A 19931-nucleotide genomic window follows, 5' to 3' on the forward strand; every position below is an offset into this window, starting at 1 on the left:
GCAGATTTTTGACTGTCGGCATAAAGTCTGTTGCGTTCTGCAACACTGTGGCCTGATCTACAGACATAGACAGAGAGTGACATTTAAAGTGGCCAATCACAGCTCGGTATTTTGAATGTGACAAGCAAACGTGAAATTGGACATAAGAGGTAGTAATATACTGTTGTATCCTTACTCTCTCTGCACATTTACCATCGTTCAACACATCTGCTTGACCAAAACCCAGTCATGTCGATAGGAATCCAAGCGTTTGGGAATTTTGTGTGAGGACGAAAGTTATCCGAATGCAGATTCGGCAACAGGTTTAATGTGGATTCGCTGCGATGACCAACAGAAAGTGACTTCCGTGTGAGCTTCGCTTCATACATCGCTACACTATTGACAATAGACAATGGACCTTTTTTGTCTGCGAAAATTTCAGCATAATTTTGCTAATGCAACCTGGTGACACATCATGAAAATCTGACCTTTTTTCATGTTTATGTGCTATAATCGGGTCCCCGGTGCTTCTACCAACACAGAAAACATCTGAAACTTTGTTTTGGTGAGCCTTTCTCTGCAAAGCATGTCAAAAAATAAACCAATCAGATTTCACTCCCCTTCTGACGTAGGAAGAGGATCTTATTATAATATTACCTCTTAATCTGCACGTTTACACCCACGGCGCCGCCATTGGTTTTCACAAGCGACAACAGAGTAACCAGTTCTAACGCAATGGCAAAAGTTCGAGCAAAGCATGCAAACTGTTGTGTCGTTGCTGCACAGACGAGCACTGAACACTATTTAGAGTCCCAGACTCAGATGAGGTGGATTCATTTTATTTTCAACGGAAATCTCCCGGAAACAGATGAATCAATGCAACTCCACAAGTACATAAATGTATCCACTCACCATTCAGAAACGTCCATGTGTGTCTGAAAGTTGAACCTCTCCCTGAAATTTAAGATATTTTCTGGCAAACAAACAAAATAAAAACATGCACCCTGAAAAAACTGCATGAAGCCAGCCAATCAGATTGTGAGGAAGTGACTTGAACTTGGGGAAGTTATTTATCTTGATATAGTTTAGCACTGATATCTGCTTTTGAAACCAATTTGAGTGGACAGTATTTTAAAGTCAGCTAATAATGTCATATATACAGGCTGATAGTGCATGTTGACTTGACCTGTGACTCTCACCTGTAGAAGCTGAAGGCGGTCCTCAGCCATCAGATCCCTCAGGTGACGAACGGTGACGCAGACAAGACCCAGAGCAGCGAGACTCCGCCCCCAGCCCCGCCCCCGGCTGAGGAGCCACGCCCCCAGTGCACTACACAACAGCCTGCCACATCCACTACAGAGACGCCCGTATGTTAAAATATTATATATATATATATAATAATATACTAATATACATAAATTTGATGATGGTTAAAATATTGAATTCAATGTGAGTCGTCAAAATCGTCCACCATATCAGTATCGGCCGATATATGTTCATCTTTGATGTTATCGTTATCGGCCCGATAAGAAAATCTGGCCGATATATTAAAGCTGATAAAATAATGTATTATTTCCTTCATCTGAGACACTTCAGATGCGCAACTGTTCGCCATGATGGTTCTGAACTTTGCTTCAAAAAGGAAAATACAGTTCAGTGCAACATGTGCAGTGCAAGTCTGTCATGTAGGCTACATATAATTATAATAAGAACATTATAATTGTGTGCTTGGGACATGGTTTTTAATGGTGAGACTTTTGTTTTTGTAATTAGGCTCTCAAAATGCTATAAAAATTTGGATTTAGATTTATCGGCCAATATATCGGTTATCGACTTTCAAATATAAAGAATTATCGGTTATCGTATCGGCCAAAATGTTCATATCGGTGCGTCCCTAAGGACTAGTACACTACTTTTCAAAAGTTTTTTTTGGTGTTTTTGAAAAAAGTCTTTTGTGCTCATCGAGGCTGCATTTATTTAATCGAAAATGCAGTTATAATAATAATATTATAATATCTTCACTGCCGCGTGATCATCTAATATCATCAGAAATCATTCTAATATGATGATTTGGCGCTCAAAAAAACATTTCTTATTGGCAATGTTGAAACCAGTTGTGCTGCCTTTTTTTTTGTGTGAAAACCGATACTTTCGAACATTTTTTTGTAACAATGTAAATGGTTTACTGTCAGTTTTGACCAATTTAATGCATCCTTGCTGAATAAAAGTCTTATTTTCTTAATGACTCCAAACCTTTGAACAGAAGTACATGAGTAGCTTTATGAATAAACGTTAACTTTTAACTCATTAATGAAGAAATTGTTGTTCGTCGTTAGTTACATGATACCTAACGCATTAACTACGATTACGAAATTGTACCTTATTTAAAGTGTTACTAATAACTCAAACAGCAATAATATAAAAAAATATAAAAAAATCATACAAACAAACATCTAATCAAATGCAATGTACATTTATAGGCTGTAATAATTAGGGTAGCACTTTATTTTACAGTCCTGTTCCTCATGTACATACTATGTACTTATTATAGTAATCGCAATAACTGGGTAATAACTAGCCACTAACCCTAAACCTAACCTTAACCCATGTAGTTACCTCATATTACTAGTACTTTCTTAGGTAAGTACACTGTAAGTGCACGTACGGTAAAATAAAGTGCAACCATAAATATTAATGCATGTTTTCTTTTTTCGGCAACCCTTGGCAGGTGCGAGTTTTGATTGAACATATGATCAAAAATACCACAAAAAAGTCCTAATTAATCTGTGTTTGTACGTTTGATCGCCGGCCTGTTTAGGTGTCTCCCGCCCCCCCAGCCCAACACACAACCAGTACCGGTGGGCGGCGGCGGAGAACCACCAGCGAAGACCCCGACGAGAAAAGACGCAAGTTTCTGGAACGAAACAGAGCCGCCGCTTCTCGCTGCCGGCAAAAGAGGAAAGTCTGGGTGCAGAGTCTGGAGAAGAAAGCAGAAGACTTGAACAGCGTGAACGGACAGCTACAGGTACACACACACACGCCAGACTCTCTTTGAGTGTATTAATGTGTGCGTTTGAGAGCCAGACAAAGATGGTGATGAAGTCATTAATGTAAATTAAGAAGTGTGTTTGCATGACAGCCACGGCGTGATTGTTCGAGTCTCCTGCATCGATATGGCCCTGTCAATAAAGACGTTTCCTCCAGATGTCATCGGCACACAAGCGTGTCGTCTGTTCTGTCGGAGCGTTTGTGAGCTGCCCTGCAACTCTCTCAGGGAAAGCCGTCTCGTTCTCAACCCCCGTTTTGTAGCAGGCAATTAGGATCCGCCACTGACAAGTTCGAAACAGTTCACGTAACCGTTGTCTCTGCTGATAACGGAGAATGTGGCTCGGCGTCGGCACGTTCCAGACAATTTAATGAGATGTGCCACTGTTTATTTGCACGCTGTCTCTTTCATTTGTCCATTTAAACAAAGCGCAGTGCGTTCGCGAAGGGGTGGGGGAAGGGCGATTAATTTGTGTGGGTTATATGAACGAATAGACTAACACGAAACAGATGGAGAGCTGAAGAAGGGTGTTGGGTGTGTAACAGAATGTTTGGGACTCTGAAAGCGAGCGTGACAGTGTGTTTCATCGGAGAGAAGGTGTTTAATACGAGCACATTTATCAGCGCTGATGGGCTGGTGTAATTGTCCCGTTGGCCCAGCTGATCGGAGCGTAGAGCTCTAATGATGCTCAATTACGTTAACATCATCCTTAACTGGCTTTTTAACGAGGTGTCAGGGTTTCAGACCAGCGCACGGTAACACTCGAGCCAAACATCCCCCCTGTGCTGTCTTTATGGATGCAGCCGGTCTGCGGAAGCATTAAACACTTTAATGGCCTGAGCGGGCCTGATCTCACTGGAAACGGCAGAAGGGACGATTGAGATTCGCCCGATTTTATACATTTCGTTTGATGTTTTCGGTTTAAAAGCAGAGTGGGAGGACCGCACCTGAAGCCATATGTCACTTTAGATGTTCGTGTCATTGAAAGTTCACTGGTGAAATACCTGGTAGCAAAATATTAACAATAACCACTTGCAAAACATGTTAAATTGATGCTGCTTTCTTTGTTTTTCTGACAGCTAGAGACCAACATATTACGGGTTAATTCGTTGACCAGTGTTTGGGAATTTTCCTGGCCAGAGAAAAGATGGTTTTCCATTTTTTTCAGACTTAAATATATTTTCAATTAAATCTTAACTTGGTGACACCAAGGCTGGATTTATTTACTCAAAAATACAGTAAAAACAGTAAAATTGCGAAATATTATTACAGTTCTAAATAACTGTTTTCTACGGAAGCTTGTTTCCGCCACAAAATAAAACATTTTAAAAGATAATTGCGACTTTTTGTCTCACAATTGCGACTTTATTTCACGCAATTCTTACTTTATATCTCGCAATTCTGAGAAATAAAGTCAGAATTGCGAGATATAAAGTAAGAATTGCGTGAAATAAAGTCGCAATTGCATGAAATAAAGTCAGAATTGCGTGGTATAAATTCTGACTTTTTTTCTCGCAATTGCGACTTTATATCACGCAATTCTGACTTTATAACACATAATTGCGAGTTTATATCTCGCAATTCTGAGATCTTTTCTCAGAATTGTGAGATATAAACTCACAATTGTGAGATAAGGAAAAAAAAATTTACCTCTGACTTCATATCTCGCAATTGTGAGAAAAAAAGTCAGAATTGTGAGATAAAAAGTCGCAATAATTATTATTTATTTATTATTCAACGGCGGAAACAAGCTTCCATAGTTTTCTATGTGAATATATTGTTAAAATGTAATTTATTCCTGTGATCAAAGCTGAGTTTTCAGCATCATTACTCCAGTCTTCAGTGTCACATGATCCTTCAGAGATCATTCTAATGATGATTTGATGATAAAGAAATACTCATGATTGTTATCAGTGTTGAAAAACAGTCTGCAGGTCTTTTTTATTTATAGAAAACATTATAAATGTCGTTACTGTCAAGAATCAATTTCCCTTTTTTTTACGCAAATTTTCATGTTTAGGCGATTTCAAGGTTTATTTTGCGATATGCATTATCCTGCTTGTACATCTACTCACCAAATAAACGTTACTTACACTTTTACATTAAACATTAAAAACACTTATTATATGGAAGGAAACATTTACAGATTGACATGAAATTAGCACAGCTATGAAGGAAACAGCGTTAAATGTAATCTATAGCGTCTTTATAATATATTTGACCACAGAATTGGCCAATCATTCCAGACCGCTAGTCAGTTCACTATTCATTACAGTTAATATGTATTCGCCGTCTCTCAGTCATTGGCCACACCGTCTGTAAATATCAACATGGCAAATGGACACCCATACCGGTCCTCCGTCGTCTTATTTTAGCGTCAGCGTTGAGAACGGTGTTGCGCGAGTTATTTTCAAGTGAGTAATAATAATAGCTTGCTTTAGTCAAGTGGATGCCCTCACTAAATGACTGGATAATTGTAGTGTTTTGAGCATTTTGATGTGATGTGAGAAACTGTGAAGAGAGAGAGAGAGAGGGAGAGAGAGGCTTACTTTGTGGTCGTAATGGAAGATGTCAGTTCGTAGTGAGCATTGCCACAGTGTTGGAGCAGCTGTGTTTAAATCTGCTTCTCCTCTGCACACCACGCCAGCACTGCCAAGATAAAACAGATGGAATGAAATAAACTGGCCCGCTTTTAGACCGCTGCATTAAATGAGCAACAGAGAAAGTGTTTAAATCTGCGCTCTCGTGCCCTTCTTTCGCACGCGTTCAGCTCGCTGTAAATCCCGCTTAAAGTCACCTTGGCTGTTAAACAGCCTGTGTTTAGCGCGCGCAGAACAGCACGGCCCCATGGGAGTCCTAACGGCAGACGAGAGTAAATCTCACCAGTGTTTCGCTGACGGAGGGGAGAGCTCTCTCTGTGTTTCTCTCTCCTGGGACTCTGCCATTAACCAGCTATAATTGTGTCCCAAAGAAAGCTTAAATGAAGACGGGCTAATGATCTTTCTCTGTTGATCCCTCACTATAATCTGCTCATCTCGATAGGTCACATGCTTGTTTCTCTCTGTCCAGAATGAGGTGACTCTTCTGCGTAGTGAGGTGGCCCAGCTGAAGCAGCTCTTACTGGCTCATAAAGACTGTCCCGTGACACTCCTGCAGAAGAAATCAGGATACCACCGTGAGTACCTCATCACGAGCCACAGCAGATTCACACTGACTGACTATCAGTTTGCTTCGTCATCAGACTCGCACTGCCTGCTTCGAGATGTAGATTTAGCACTTATGGATCATAACAGCCATAAAATGTGTTTATATTTAGTTTATTTGTATTAGAGACAACATGAAGTTAACATTGATGGCATGTTTCTGTGCTCTTTAACCCTGTAAAGCCTGACATATGACATAATTGTCACCAAATGGAAAGTTTTTTGAACCTTCTAAAAATCGTAAAAAATTAATTTTCCGTACAGTATGTGTTTTTAGTATCGCATTTGATTTACATCAGGCTTTTATGGCTCATATAAGCATGACATAGTGAAAAAACACACGTTAGGTTTATTCAGAGGCCTAAACTGAGGTAAATATGCAATTTGGTGCAGTTCCTGATATTTATATTGCCAAAATGTTATATTAAAAAATTATGATCGCTTATGTAAATCAATAAGATCAAAGTTGAAATGGAACAGGTTTTTTTTACCTTTTAAAACTCATTAAAAAAAAATCCAAATTTGTTTTGTTTAGTATCATATTTGGTACATCAGGATTTTATGACTCACTTAGTATGATATAGTGAGAATATGGAGGAAAAACTTTAGTTTTATTCAGGCCTAAACTATTTACTATTTTTATATATTTTATTAGGCTCAAACTGAGCAAAATATGCAATTTGGTGCAGTTCCTGATATTTATATTGACAAAATGTTATATTAAAAAAATCTGAAAATCAATAAGATCAAAGTTGAAATGGAACAGGTTTTTTTAATACAACATTTTGGCAATATAAATATCAGGAACTGCACCAAATTGCATAAATAAAAAATATTTCCAAATTTGTTTTGTTTAGTGTCATATTTGGTACATCAGGATTTTATAGCTCATATAGTATGATATAGTGAAAATATGGAGGAAAAACTTTTTACCAAAACCAAACTATTTACTATTTCTATATATTTATTAGGCACAAACTGAGCAAAATATGCAATATGGTGCAGTTGCTGATATTTATATCACCAAAAAAAGTAATATGAATTTCTGATCTCTTATGTAAATCAATAAGATCATATCATATCAGTCAACTTGCATAAAATGCTTATAAATATCAGTTGTCACTCTTTATCCCCCAATAATGTCTTAGAGAGATGATATTAAATGCTTAGTTTTATGACCAAAGCTCTGTAGGTTTAAACCATAATGCAATGCAATACAATGATGAGTGAGAGATGAACAAACAAACCTTCCTGAAAAACCTGATGGATTTGATACTTCAATTTTAACATGATTTTTCTATATCAAAAAAAGAAAGAAAAAAAAGATGTATGGATAATCGAGTAAGTCCAGTAAAAAGTTATTCTTACATTTACTTTATGATTTTTATAAAGACGTGTGAACCACGAGCTGAAGGTGGACGTTTCTACAAGTACACTAAAAGGCCTTTTACATGCTAAACTATATAAACTATTACTTAAGCATCAATGTATTTTTAAGCAAAGTTATGATCATTTAGAGGCCTTTGTCAAATTGAAGTATGATACAGTGAAATTACAAAAATCATAGTTTACCAGAGTTGTGAATGTTAACTCACAGTGTCAATTTTTATTGAGATAAAAGATGGTTGTGTATCACAAAAAAATGGCAAGAAATTATGTCTTTTTATTTTGTTATCCTCACTAGAATCACTCAAAGACAAACATTTGCAGCACAACCAGTGTCGTCCGATTCACAATTCACATTTGTTTTGGCATTGTTGCCTGCCTTTAGATAGCACAGTGTTTAGATCTGACCGGAAGTAAGCAGAGGAGAGGAAGGACCGCGAGCTGGGATTGGTTGCCTGACTCACTCACTAATGAACAACATTGTTTGGGGTTGGGAAACACATAAGCTGGTTGCTTACTGGCCCAAGTCAAAAGAGTCAGTCTCAATCCAGAGATTTCATTCACAAAGCCGCAATTCCAGTTGTTAAATGTTGCTCAGGATTCAATAACATGTAATCTCACTGAAAGCCTTTTCTTTCTTTGGGAAATGAGTAAAATCTCTGGACTGCCAGCTCTGCTTAATGGACTTGTTCTGTCTTTATTGTTTTACTATTTATTTGTTTTTTTGACTATAACAGATGAGTGTTATTCCTAATGAGTGTTTTTTTGAGTGGAAAATGAACCAGCCCTGAGTGTGAAATAACACAGATTCATCTCGTCCCATTATTACCACAGAACGCCGAGGACTCATATATAAAAAAAATGATCCCCCACTGTACGTAGCGCTGTCCTCTTTAAGATGAGTGATAAAGAGGCATTCAGAAACCGAGGGCTGCTTTTGTTACACGCGCGTCTTTGGCCGTTATGCTTTAATGACACCTTGTGAAATGTGCAGATCTGCGGCTCGTCTGCCATATGCAGCCACTTCATATCAATTAGCTGTTGTCAGAGGGACAGAGAAGCGGATGTGGGAGTGAATGTGTGTACGCTTTTGCCAGAACCCCTTCCATGGGCTTCAACAGACACTGAAGCTTAGCGCTCTGCTAGCGTGGAAGCACTTTTGGTAACACTTTATTTTACAGTGTCCTTGTTACATTATGTTACATGTACTTAGCATAGTAATAACAGTAAATTATGCATATTTACATGCAACTAACCCTCAACCAAATCCTAATTCTACCCTAACCCTATAGTAAGTACATGTAGTTGCTTAATATTACTCAGTACTTAAATAATTACACTGTAACAATGACACCTTAAAATAAAGTGTAACCCTTCATTTTAAGGTGTCATTGTTACAGTGTAATTATACATTTAAGTACTGAGTAAGGTTACACTTTATTTTACAGTGTCCTTGTTACATATGTTACATGTAATTACTGTAGTAATAGCTATAAATTATGCATTATTACATGCAATTATCCCTAAACCAAACCCTCATCCTAACCCTAACCCTATAGTAAGTACATGTAGTTAATTATTATTACTCAGTGCTTAAATATATAATTACACTGTAATACTGACACCTTAAAATAAAGTGTAACCCTGAGTAATATTATGCAACTACATGTACTTACTATAGGGTTTGGATGAGGGTTAGTTGCATGTAAATATGCATCATTTACTTTTATTACTATGGTAAGTACATGTAACATATGTAACAAGGACACTGTAAAATAAAGTGTTACCGCATTTTTTTGTACATAACTTCCAACGCCTGGATTTCACACCTTGGCTGAAACGTCGTTGGCTTGGTGTGTGTGTGTGTGTCTGCGTTTGGCTCAGTTTGTAACCCAGCGCTGACTTGTATTGACAATGATTGCCTCCAAAATGAGTGTATTATAGCGGAGAGTCTGACAGAAGTGCCGTTTCGCAACCGGGATGCGGCGCTGCAGCCGTGCAGTTCATTATGCGACGGCATTGTTAAGCAGCTTGACTGACAGGTCTCATGCATATAATGAGCGGGATGGTTGTCGGGTGAGATTGGGTTGTCTGAAAGCGGGTTCATTTGCAGGCATTGGTAGGTCTTTGCAAGGCAGAGGAGAGCATGGAGATGATCGAAACCATTCCTCAATCCTGTCTATGCGTCCGAATGCTGTGAGGGGTCATATATTAGTCACCTGTGCAAATGAGGCTCAGAGAAGAGCATCGTTCTGTCTCTGTAAACAACGCTGGTTTGTGCCACATTCATTGCAGGATGGAGAAGCAGCAGATGGTCATCACCTGTCAAAGAACGGTCTTAATATGGTGGAAAAAGTGCAAACGTCAGTGCGCTCACATTCGGTCACCTGAACGCTCTCGTCTTGTTCGATCCAGAGCAGTCTGTTAGGCCTGAAATATATTGATATCGTATCGTATTGTGCCTCATTAGGACAGGTGTAAAGTATGGCCGACGAGATCTCGCTTGGCAAAGCATTTTAAGCAACTACATGTGCTTACTATAGGGTTAGGGTTGGGTTTGGTTTGGTTGACGGTTAGTTGCATGTAATTATGCATCATTTATAGTTTTTACTATAGTAACTGCATGTAACAATGACACTGTAAAATAAAGTGTTACCAAGCATTTTCATTTGGTGATTGCACGCTCCCGTCTCGTTCGATCCAAAGCGGGCCTGAAATATATTTGAAAACCGCATTGTGCCTGGTTAGGAGTGGTGTAAAGTATGGCCGACGAGATCTCGCTTGGCAAAGCATTTTCATTTGTGATTGTGTACTTAAGTAAAGTATGTTTCTGGCCTTAATCTCTCAGGCTGTGCTGCCCTGGTAGCAGGTGGGGGGAAATTACCCAGGATGCCCTGCAAAGCAGGGCAGGCCATGCCTCCGCTTGGCATTGTACAAGCCCATCTGCTCGCGGCGGAGACGATCCGAGAGGAGGTGAGCGGAGAGCGGTCTCAGGAGCGTGTATGATAATATATCACCCCCGTTCCTGCTTAATACCATTAGGAGTGATTACAGATGCCTGAACATGTAAATGAAGAGAGGAGAAAACCCAACTCAGTTTTCTGCGTTCAACCCAGTCTCTCTCTTGAAGCCAACATGGAAGTGACTTAAACTGCACTTCATTGACTGGCCTCTAGAGACAGGCTGCAATCCCATAGACCCCCATGTTAAAACGCCCAACTTTACAGCAGAAAAAAACATGTTTACTGCCTGGTACAAAAAGTGGTTTTGGTCTATAAAGCTAATTTTGGCCTTCATGACGACTGTGAGGGGGGTGAATTTTTTTATAACTCATCCGTTTAAATGATATTAAGCCTTAAAGTTCTGCATAATTAAGGGCGTGGCCACTTGAGTGACAGGTAGATTGGCGCTAATGTCACCACTAGCCGTTTGTCTGCTAGCGTTAGCGTCACGTCACCTCAGCTAATCCGCCTCGCTGCACATTTTCGTTTATCCTGGAGTGACGCGCGGCCAAGATGGCGACGGCGGCTCCGCCCACTTTGGGCTTCAAAAATGCCCTTCAGAAACACTATGGGTGACGTCACGAACACTACGTCCATATTTCTTTACAGTCTATGCTTCAACCTTGCGTGCACCGAGCCGACGAGGGTGTTTACAACCCCATGGCAAACACGAAAAGTCACCTCATCCGGAGCCCAGTCAATCCAGACGCTTCAGAACCGAACACACAATCTAATACCTCCCGCATTAATTACCAAGTGCCGTTTCGTGCGGTTCTTGCTTCATTAGCTATATTAATTATCATGGGTAGTCTGCATTTCTTTTTGAGTCGAGCGAGCGAGCGAGAGAGAGAGAGCGTGAGCGGGCCTTTTTTCATTCCCTTCCTCATCAGGAGCCAATTAATTCAATGCAACTGCAGAACAGCTGGTGGCATTTGGACCGCGCATCTCCGCCGCTCTCCTGTGTGTGTATCATTAAAATCAGGTGCAGTAATTATCTGTCGCTGCAGTAGTTGGCAAGGAAGAGAGGGGATCGAGCGCGAGTCTGGCCACACGCTACAGCCTCTAATATACCCTGATGATGTTGCTTTAAAATGACATTGTAACTTTAATTAAAGGTTACAAAGCAAGCACAGGGATTAATAAAAGACAAAGCATTGGACTGGGAAAGTCTTTAATCGCAATCATGCCAGCAACTCATCCGGTGCGAACGATCTTTAGATGTTTGCTGAGCTTTCTCCCTCTCGGGTTAAGATTCGGCTGTTTAGCGTGGGCAGTTAGTGCCTGATGTTAGACGTCATCACCGCAGCTCGAGAGTCATCAGTCACATGGTAATTACAGGGCAGGTGAGGCTAAGGGAACGATGGCACCATACTGTCAGTGGTCAGCTGAACAACAGCCAGTGCAATCAATATCGATATCTGTTTAAACTTTGAACACATTTGTTGCTGTCTAGGGTTGTCACAATTTCAGATGTTGTCCTTCTACTGTCCTGCAGAGTTGAGCTCCAGCCCTGATGAAACTCCCCTGTAGCTTCTAGTAATCCTGGAGATATTGATTCAGGTGTGTTTGATTGGGGTGTGATCTAAACACTGCATGACCTACTATGCTGGAGTATCAAATAAGATAGTTACTGCCACTGGACCATCATAATGTGTAGTATTAACAATAAAAATTGAATACATTGTGACACTCCTTCTGCTGACCTTCCAGTGCACAGCCAAGCGTGCCGCACAAGCCCTGAAAAGTGAAGCCAAAACGTCTCGATCGCCCCCCCGGTGACTGGTCCTAGTATAGGTCATAAGCCCCGCCTCCCCGTGTTATTCAACGGGACTTGAGACCAACTAAACAATTTAATTACTTTCCGAAGGTGGTTTCTGTCATTTACTGTAGTTTTTATCACGCTGATGTAAATTCAAGTGTTTGTTTTAAAAATAAGTTTGTTTTTAGTTAGTTATTTGATGCTATAAAAACGTCATGGTGTGACGTCATGATTGACAGCTGTGATTGACAGGTTCTCTGAGCGAAGTAGTCACTGAAGCACCAACAGACTTTTTTTCGGGATCTTCGGAGGACTGAGGAGATCGGAGCTTTAAATTTAATATCTACATTTCTATAATTAATTATTTCACACCGAGAGTGAGGGCGGGGCCTTGATTTCGTGGCTTTACTTCCTGTTCACTACTGCGCGGGTCTGGTCCCGAGATCGCTACTGCGCAGACTGAAGATGTCAGCGCCATATCGGGACACTGGCGGCTTCACTTCTCACCAATGGAAGAGAGCGAAAAAGGGGCGTCGTCCATATTTTTTTACAGTCTATGTGCACAGCCAGTGATTACAATTCACTTAATGTATCATTATGGGGGTATCGAAAAAGTCCTACTGCAGGTACTATCAGTTTTATAGCTTTAACACAATGTTGAAGGCTGAAAAAAAACTACGCATGCCATGTTATACATTTATTATGACATATATACATATATTTACACTAGCAAATTGGCCTTTTGTGATGCTCTCTGCTACTCTTTTCATGCGGAGGTCAAATCAGCACATGACGCTGGTGTTGAGAGGTGTGTTGAAGCCCTGATGTGAATCACGTGTTTGCTCACAGATGGTTGAGAAACGGATGTTTTTAATCTTAGAGTCTGAGAGTTTCACATCATTACACTGGGACAGAAATCAGCAGGAACCATCCACTATGTTACGGATGCATTAAACTGATCAAGAGTGACAGTGAAGACATTTGATTGCAATATGAACTTTCTATTTCAAAGAATCCTGAAAAAAAAAAAAGATCAGTTTCCGGACAAATATGAAGCAGCACAACTGTTTTCAACATTGATAATAATCATAATAAATGTTTCTTGAGCATCAAATCATCATATTAGAATGATTTCTGAAGGATCATGTGACACTGAAGACTGGAGTAATGATGCTGAAAATTTGTTGGGGTTACACATTACAAGTAATCAGATTACTTTTTCAAGTAACTAGTAAAGTAACACATTGTGTTTAAAGTTACAACAAAATATCTGAGTTACTTTTTCAAATAAGTAACTCAAGTTGCTTTGTTTCCCATGTATTGACTGCCAGCTCTCCTGTCCTCATGTTGAGTAAATCAGGAGTAAGTGCAGAGGCGTTGTGTGTTCGCTGTGTGTGAACATGATGATTACTGGAGATCTAGACTAAATGAGAGCATTTACTCCTCTCACTGGCACAAAAACATCCAGTATTCCTCAAAATGAATAAAAACAGTGAAATGGAAACTCAAAATATTAATAAAACCTGCAATAATTCAATGTTGAATTACACAAATATGCTTTATGTATTTAATCTCACTTTATTAATAATGTCTTTGCTGCTGACCTTCAATAATCCAATTCAACCTATAGGAATAAGCCAAATGACTTTATATCAAATGTACTTTATGTTCTTAATCTCACTTTATTAACAATATCTTTACTGCTGACCTTCGATGATCCAATTCAACCTATAGGAATAAGCCAAATTACTATAGAAAAACATCACATTTGTGTTTAATTTTTTTGTTTTAATGCTGAAGTAAGTGTTTTACTTTCTTCTCCTGCGTCCTATTCTTCTGTGATCCAGAACCGCTGAAAGGTTTGTGTGAGCGGCGCCCTCTACTGTACAGGCCTGAATTTATTCATATCTCTTTTGGAGCGAAAAGGATTTTTACATTTGCCAAAAATATAACTCTTTTTTGTTATTAAAAAACAAACAAGCAAGCCCAGCTGAGATGAGATGAGAAAAAATCATGCAAAAGTAACGTAACACTTTACTTTCTATAAAAAGTAACTAAGTAACACTATTAGTTACTTTTTAGAGAGTAACGCAATATTGTAACATTACTTTTAAAAGTAACTTTACCAACACTGTTAATTACATTTTAAAATATATTCAAATGGAAAAGTTATTTTATGACCGTTTTACTGTATTTTTCATTTATATATATATATATATATATATATATATATATATATATATATATGATAAAGAAGATTAAAAAAAAGATATATATATAAATTTTTTTTTTTTTTTCTTCTTTATCACGTCTGGTTCATTCATCATACTGGCAGGTCCATCAAGCACTTTGCATTGTGGGACACTTTGCTCTGGTTGTGTAGCTGCAAATGTTTTTCGTCATCTGGGAATTCTGTGAAACATTTACATACTGTGCATGGTATATACACACAGCATTATTATTAGTATTAGATTTCCCCCCACCCGTACACACACACCCCACACACACACACATAATTAGCAAACACTATTTTAACAGACAACATAAAACAAAAGCTGCAGTGTGTGTGCAAGCGGTTAAAATCTGCTGCTGCCGGTGTTGTTGAGTCTCCGTCTCTGATGTGATCTGTGTCTCTGTGTCTCAGAGCTGGAGAAGGAGGACAGCGGCGGGGAGATGTCTGTTCCCAGCAGCCCTCAGAACGAGGCCATCCAGCACAGCTCCATCAGCACATCCAACGGCATCAGCTCGTCCACGGCTCTGGGACCCGGACCCGGACCCGGACCCGCTCTGGGCCCGCCGGCAGAACACAGCACAGAGGAGGACGAGGAGGACGAGGACGAGGAGGAGGAGTCTTCCTCACACGCACAGTCTTCTGGGAGCTGATCAGGCCTCCGATCGCTCAGTCCTGGCAGCCATGTTGAAATGAGCCTCCGTTTTCATTTCAGCTCTTTTCAATCCAGCGCATTTTTACAAAGAGTGAGTACGGAAAGCCCTCGGGAGGCTATGCAGAAACTCAACTGATCGTTTTATGGTTTTTTTTATCCGTGGTGTATTTATTGAGTTAAACGCAGAGTGTTTTGGAAGGATCAAGATTCGCGATAGCCCAAATGTGTCCGGGTTCATAGTGAAAGGAACTGGACTTACTGAAGCACTATCAGAGGCGTAAAGCTAGAAGAATTGACCACTTTAATTTCATTTTTACAAAGAGTGAGTACAGTAGTTGGGAAATCCCTTGGGAGGCTACGCAGAAAACTGTACTGATTGTTTTATGTGTTTTTTTTTTCATTTGTGATGTATTTATTGAGTTAAACTCAGATTGTGTTGGAAGGATCAAGACGGAATGATTCACGACAGCCCAAATGTGTCCGGATTCATAATCCGCGTTTCCACCGCAGGAACTCGGTTTGTTTCTATGGAAGCTTGTTTCCGCCAATGAATAATAAATAAATAATAATAATTGCGACTTTTCATCTCACAATTCTGACTTTTTTTCTCATATATCAAGTCAGAATTGTGACTTTTTTTCTCACAATTGCGAGATATGAAGTCAGAATTGTGAGAAATAAAGTCGCAATTCTGAGAAATAAAGTTGCAATTGCGAGATATAAAGTCGCAATTCTGGGAAATAAAGTCACAATTGTGAGATATAAAGTCGCAATTGCGTGATATAAAGTCGCAATTGCGTGATATAAAGTCGCAATTCTGGGAAATAAAGTCACAATTGTGAGATATAAAGTCGCAATTCTGGGAAATAAAGTCACAATTGCGTGATATAAAGTCGCAATTCTGGGAAATAAAGTCGCAATTGCGTGATATAAAGTCGCAATTCTGGGAAATAAAGTCACAATTGTGAGATATAAAGTCGCAATTGCGTGTTATAAAGTCAGAATTGTGAGATATAAACTATTCTGAGGTAAAAAAAAAACAAAAAAAACAAGTCCGTCTTTTTTTCCTTAGAATTTGACTTTATATCTCACAATTGTGAGTTTATATCTCACAATTCTGAGAAAAGATGTCAGAATTGCGAGATATAAAGTCGCAATTGCGAGAAAAAAAGTCAGAATTCTGACTTTATAACACGCAATTCTGACTTTATTTCACGCAATTCTGACTTTATATCTCGCAATTCTGAGAAATAGTCAGAATTGCGAAATGTAAACTTGCAATTGTGAGATAAAAAGTCCCAATTATCTTTTAAAATGTTTTATTCTGTGGCGGAAACAAGCTTCCATATGTTTCCACCGCAGGAACCAGGGTCTAAATGAAGTTCCTGGTCAAAATTTCCCCATCCGAAAGTCCCTGCTTGCGAGGTAGTACTACTTCCTTTTCAAAGTTCAGGAACGTTCGGGGGTGGGACTTGGGCGCTGGACATGCTGATTGGTTGAGTTCAAGCCGCATTTTGATTGGTTGACTCAAAAATTTTATTTCATCCACCATTTTTAAAAGTCTGTTGCGGTGCGTGCAGTGAAATACAACCGATGGACTGACAACGAGGTTCAGGCTTTATTAAGCTTAAATTTAGAGGATGAAATCCAGCGGGAACTGAGTAGCGCGCATTGCCTGATCTTCACGGTACTTTAGGCCGCGGTGGAAACGCAGACAGCAAAAGTTCCTGAGACTAATTGTTTCGGGTAATTTCGGTGTAAACGCGGCTATAGTGAAAGGAAATGCACTATCAGAGGCGTAAAGCTGGAAGAACTGGCCACTTTAATTTCTTTGCCTTTTATATTTTGCACATACGGAGAGTGGAGTTTTTTAGTTTTTTTTAATGCTCATTGTTTTAAGTGCTTGACACAAGCGGTTCCAGCAGATTTGAGCTGTAGCTTTAAATCAAATCTTAAACTGATTGTCCGTCTTCTAGAAATAGTGACGTGTTGTTGTGTGAATGTTTCAGATGTTTTGGGCATGTTAAAGGAAGTCTTTCTGACGTGAACGATTGTTCCCTTGGGCAGTGATTGTAGGAGAGCATTATTCACAGTGCAGGTTATTCATTTCTAATTGAAATTACAAGTTTCTTTTGCAATTAAAATTTAATTAGTTACATTTTAGGGGGATTTAGTGACGTAGACTTCGCTGGAAGCTTTCCATGGACTTATTTTGATAAGAAGCTTAATGCTTTTTTTATACGATTTTTTTTGTTTCCGCTTATTTATAAAGTGGCCGACATTGTATTTGTGGTGTCCGACTTTTAGAAACATTGAGAGTTCATTCACTTAAAGGGATACTCCACTTTTTTCGGAAATATGCTCATTTTACATCTCCCCCAGAGTTAAACAGTTGAGTTTTACCGTTTTAGAATCCATTCAGCCGAACTCCGGGTCTGACGGTACCACTTTTAGCATAGCTTAGCACAGATCATTGATTCTGATTAGTCCAGTAGCATTTCTTTCAAAATGACCAAAGAGTTTCAATATTTTTCCTATTTAAAACTTGACTCTTCTGTAGTTAAACCGTGTACTAAGATCGACGGAAAATGAAAAGTTGCGATTTTCTAAGCCTATATGACTAGGAACTACTCTCATTCCGGCGTAATAATCAAGGAACTGTGCGGCTGTACCATGAGTGCAGCAGGCGTAGTGATATGACGCAGCGCCTGAAAATAGGTCTAATAGGTTAGACAAACTTAGTCCCGGTCACGTTGGAAGAAGTTACCGAGCTGGGGACTATTTTCAGGCGCTGCGTCATATCACTACGCCTGCTGCACCCATGGTACAGACACACAGTTCCTTGATTATTACGCTGGAATGAGAGTAGTTCCTAGCCATATCAGCCTAGAAAATCGCAACTTTTCATTTTCCGTCGATCTTAGTACACGGTTTAACTACAGAAGAGTCAAGTTTTAAATAGGAAAAATATTGAAACTTTTTGGTCATTTTGAAAGAAATGCTACTGGACTAATCAGAATCAATGATCTGTGCTAAGCTATGCTAAAAGTGGTACCGTCAGAACCGGAGTTCGGCTGAATGGATTCTAAAACGGTAAAACTCAACTGTTTAACTCTGGGGGAGATGTAAAATGAGCTTATTTCCGAAAAAAGTGGAGTATCCCTTTAAGTTGTCTTTCTGATTACAGTGTAATTAAGGAAGCATTGTATATGCCATTATGATGATATCATGACAAAAAAATAATAATAATGTTTTAAAAATCACTTTAACTAAGGCTTTATTTTCCAACCTGTGTAAATGTTTTAAGCAATTCGGTCTTTTCGACTCGACAACTGAAAATAAACCGGAGCTGCTCTTCAAAAGAAACAGTAACAGATATACAACTCTCTAGTCTTTAAGTTCAACTATTAACTTAAGTTATGCTTAGTGACAATTACTAAGTAAGGAATAGATGAAGTCTTTCATTATTATTATCTCTTTGCGTCCTCTTCTCTCTTTAAAATCTATTGGCTTACTACTGTGTAGTTCTACAAGCATTCTGCTCTGCTTTTAAGTAACTTGATTTTTGTTTATAAGGTGCATTTGTATGACAGTTGTTACGTGCTTACATGCATGACTGAATTCTCTAAGAGAATTAGACCAATGTTTTTCAACCATGTCTCTGTTGGGTGGTTGCGGTTCAACATCTTGTTACTCTTAGATTTTCAGCCAGGAAATGGCAGCTTTACAATGGGGGGGTTTTGTTCTTATTTACTGGGTCCACTTTGGAAAAAGGATGTGATAATTATTGTGTTTGCGGTCAACTTGTAACTTGTGAAAGTTATGTATAAATTATAATAAATTAATAAAATGTTGTAATAAATCTTTTATTAGCTCTTTAAAGCCATTCAAAGCCTCAGTCATTATAAAGATTGTCATTGAATGAAACAATGTTTTTTTTTTTTTTTTATTGTCTTGTATCTAGTTTTTTTAGTATGTGTGTATGATATTTTGCTTTGTAAACTCTGCCATCTTGTGGAGAAACCTGGAAAATTCAACTCAACATGATATTGTCACAGCATGGCACAACATTAACGATCAGGTATGTTGAAGTAGTTGTTCCACAAAGTGGGAAAAAGGGAATGCCATCCCTGTAATCATGACAGTTCCTTCACTGTATGGCAGCCTGAGTTCTCATTCTTCAAAATACAGTAAATAAGAAAAGAACAAAAACATATTAACTGCTCAACAACAGGTATAAAAAGCCCTACTGATGAAACAAACCTACATTAACAACAGTGCTGGAAAGATATGCATAGTGCTTGCTATGCGATTCATACATCTGAACGTAACGCGAAGATAAATAAACATTACCAATGTTACAACTTAGCATGTTTAAAGTGAACGCACTATCCAAAAGTACAAAACTGTAAAATGGCACGACTCCTTTAAAAGAAAAGGATTCATACACTGCAGAGGAGCTGTTATTAAAGGCCCTGTCCCAAATGGCACACTTAATGTGCACTTTCGGTCTTGTGGACTTACAATGGCTGCCGCGTGCGCGTCTCCATTAAGTCCGTGAGAGCGTAGGGTGTCCCATTTGTCATTTTATGCCTCAGAAGGGTGCCCCCTCTGCGGTCGATATGCGCGCTCGATGCGCACTTTTGCCGAGCCCGTACTGATGCGAGCTCC

At 39.1% G+C, this 19931-nt stretch overlaps 1 protein-coding gene across 2 annotated transcripts in view; it reads left to right on the forward strand.

Annotated features, from left to right (window-relative positions):
• atf2 (activating transcription factor 2) overlaps positions 1–15393 on the forward strand; it is a 34212-nt gene extending 18819 nt beyond the window's left edge. For both annotated transcript variants that reach the window (XM_084421676.1, XM_084421677.1), the window contains exons 9-12: positions 1185–1346; positions 2798–3004; positions 6095–6200; positions 15020–15393. In XM_084421676.1, the coding sequence (XP_084277802.1) occupies positions 1185–1346; positions 2798–3004; positions 6095–6200; positions 15020–15258 (714 nt within the window). In that variant the 3' untranslated portion in view covers positions 15259–15393. The remainder of the gene's footprint in view (positions 1–1184; positions 1347–2797; positions 3005–6094; positions 6201–15019) is intronic.
• The last annotated feature ends 4538 nt before the right edge of the window (positions 15394–19931 follow it).

Source organism: Rutilus rutilus (assembly GCF_951802725.1).
Source record: "Rutilus rutilus genome assembly, chromosome: 10".
NCBI classification, from domain to species: Eukaryota; Metazoa; Chordata; class Actinopteri; order Cypriniformes; family Leuciscidae; genus Rutilus; species Rutilus rutilus.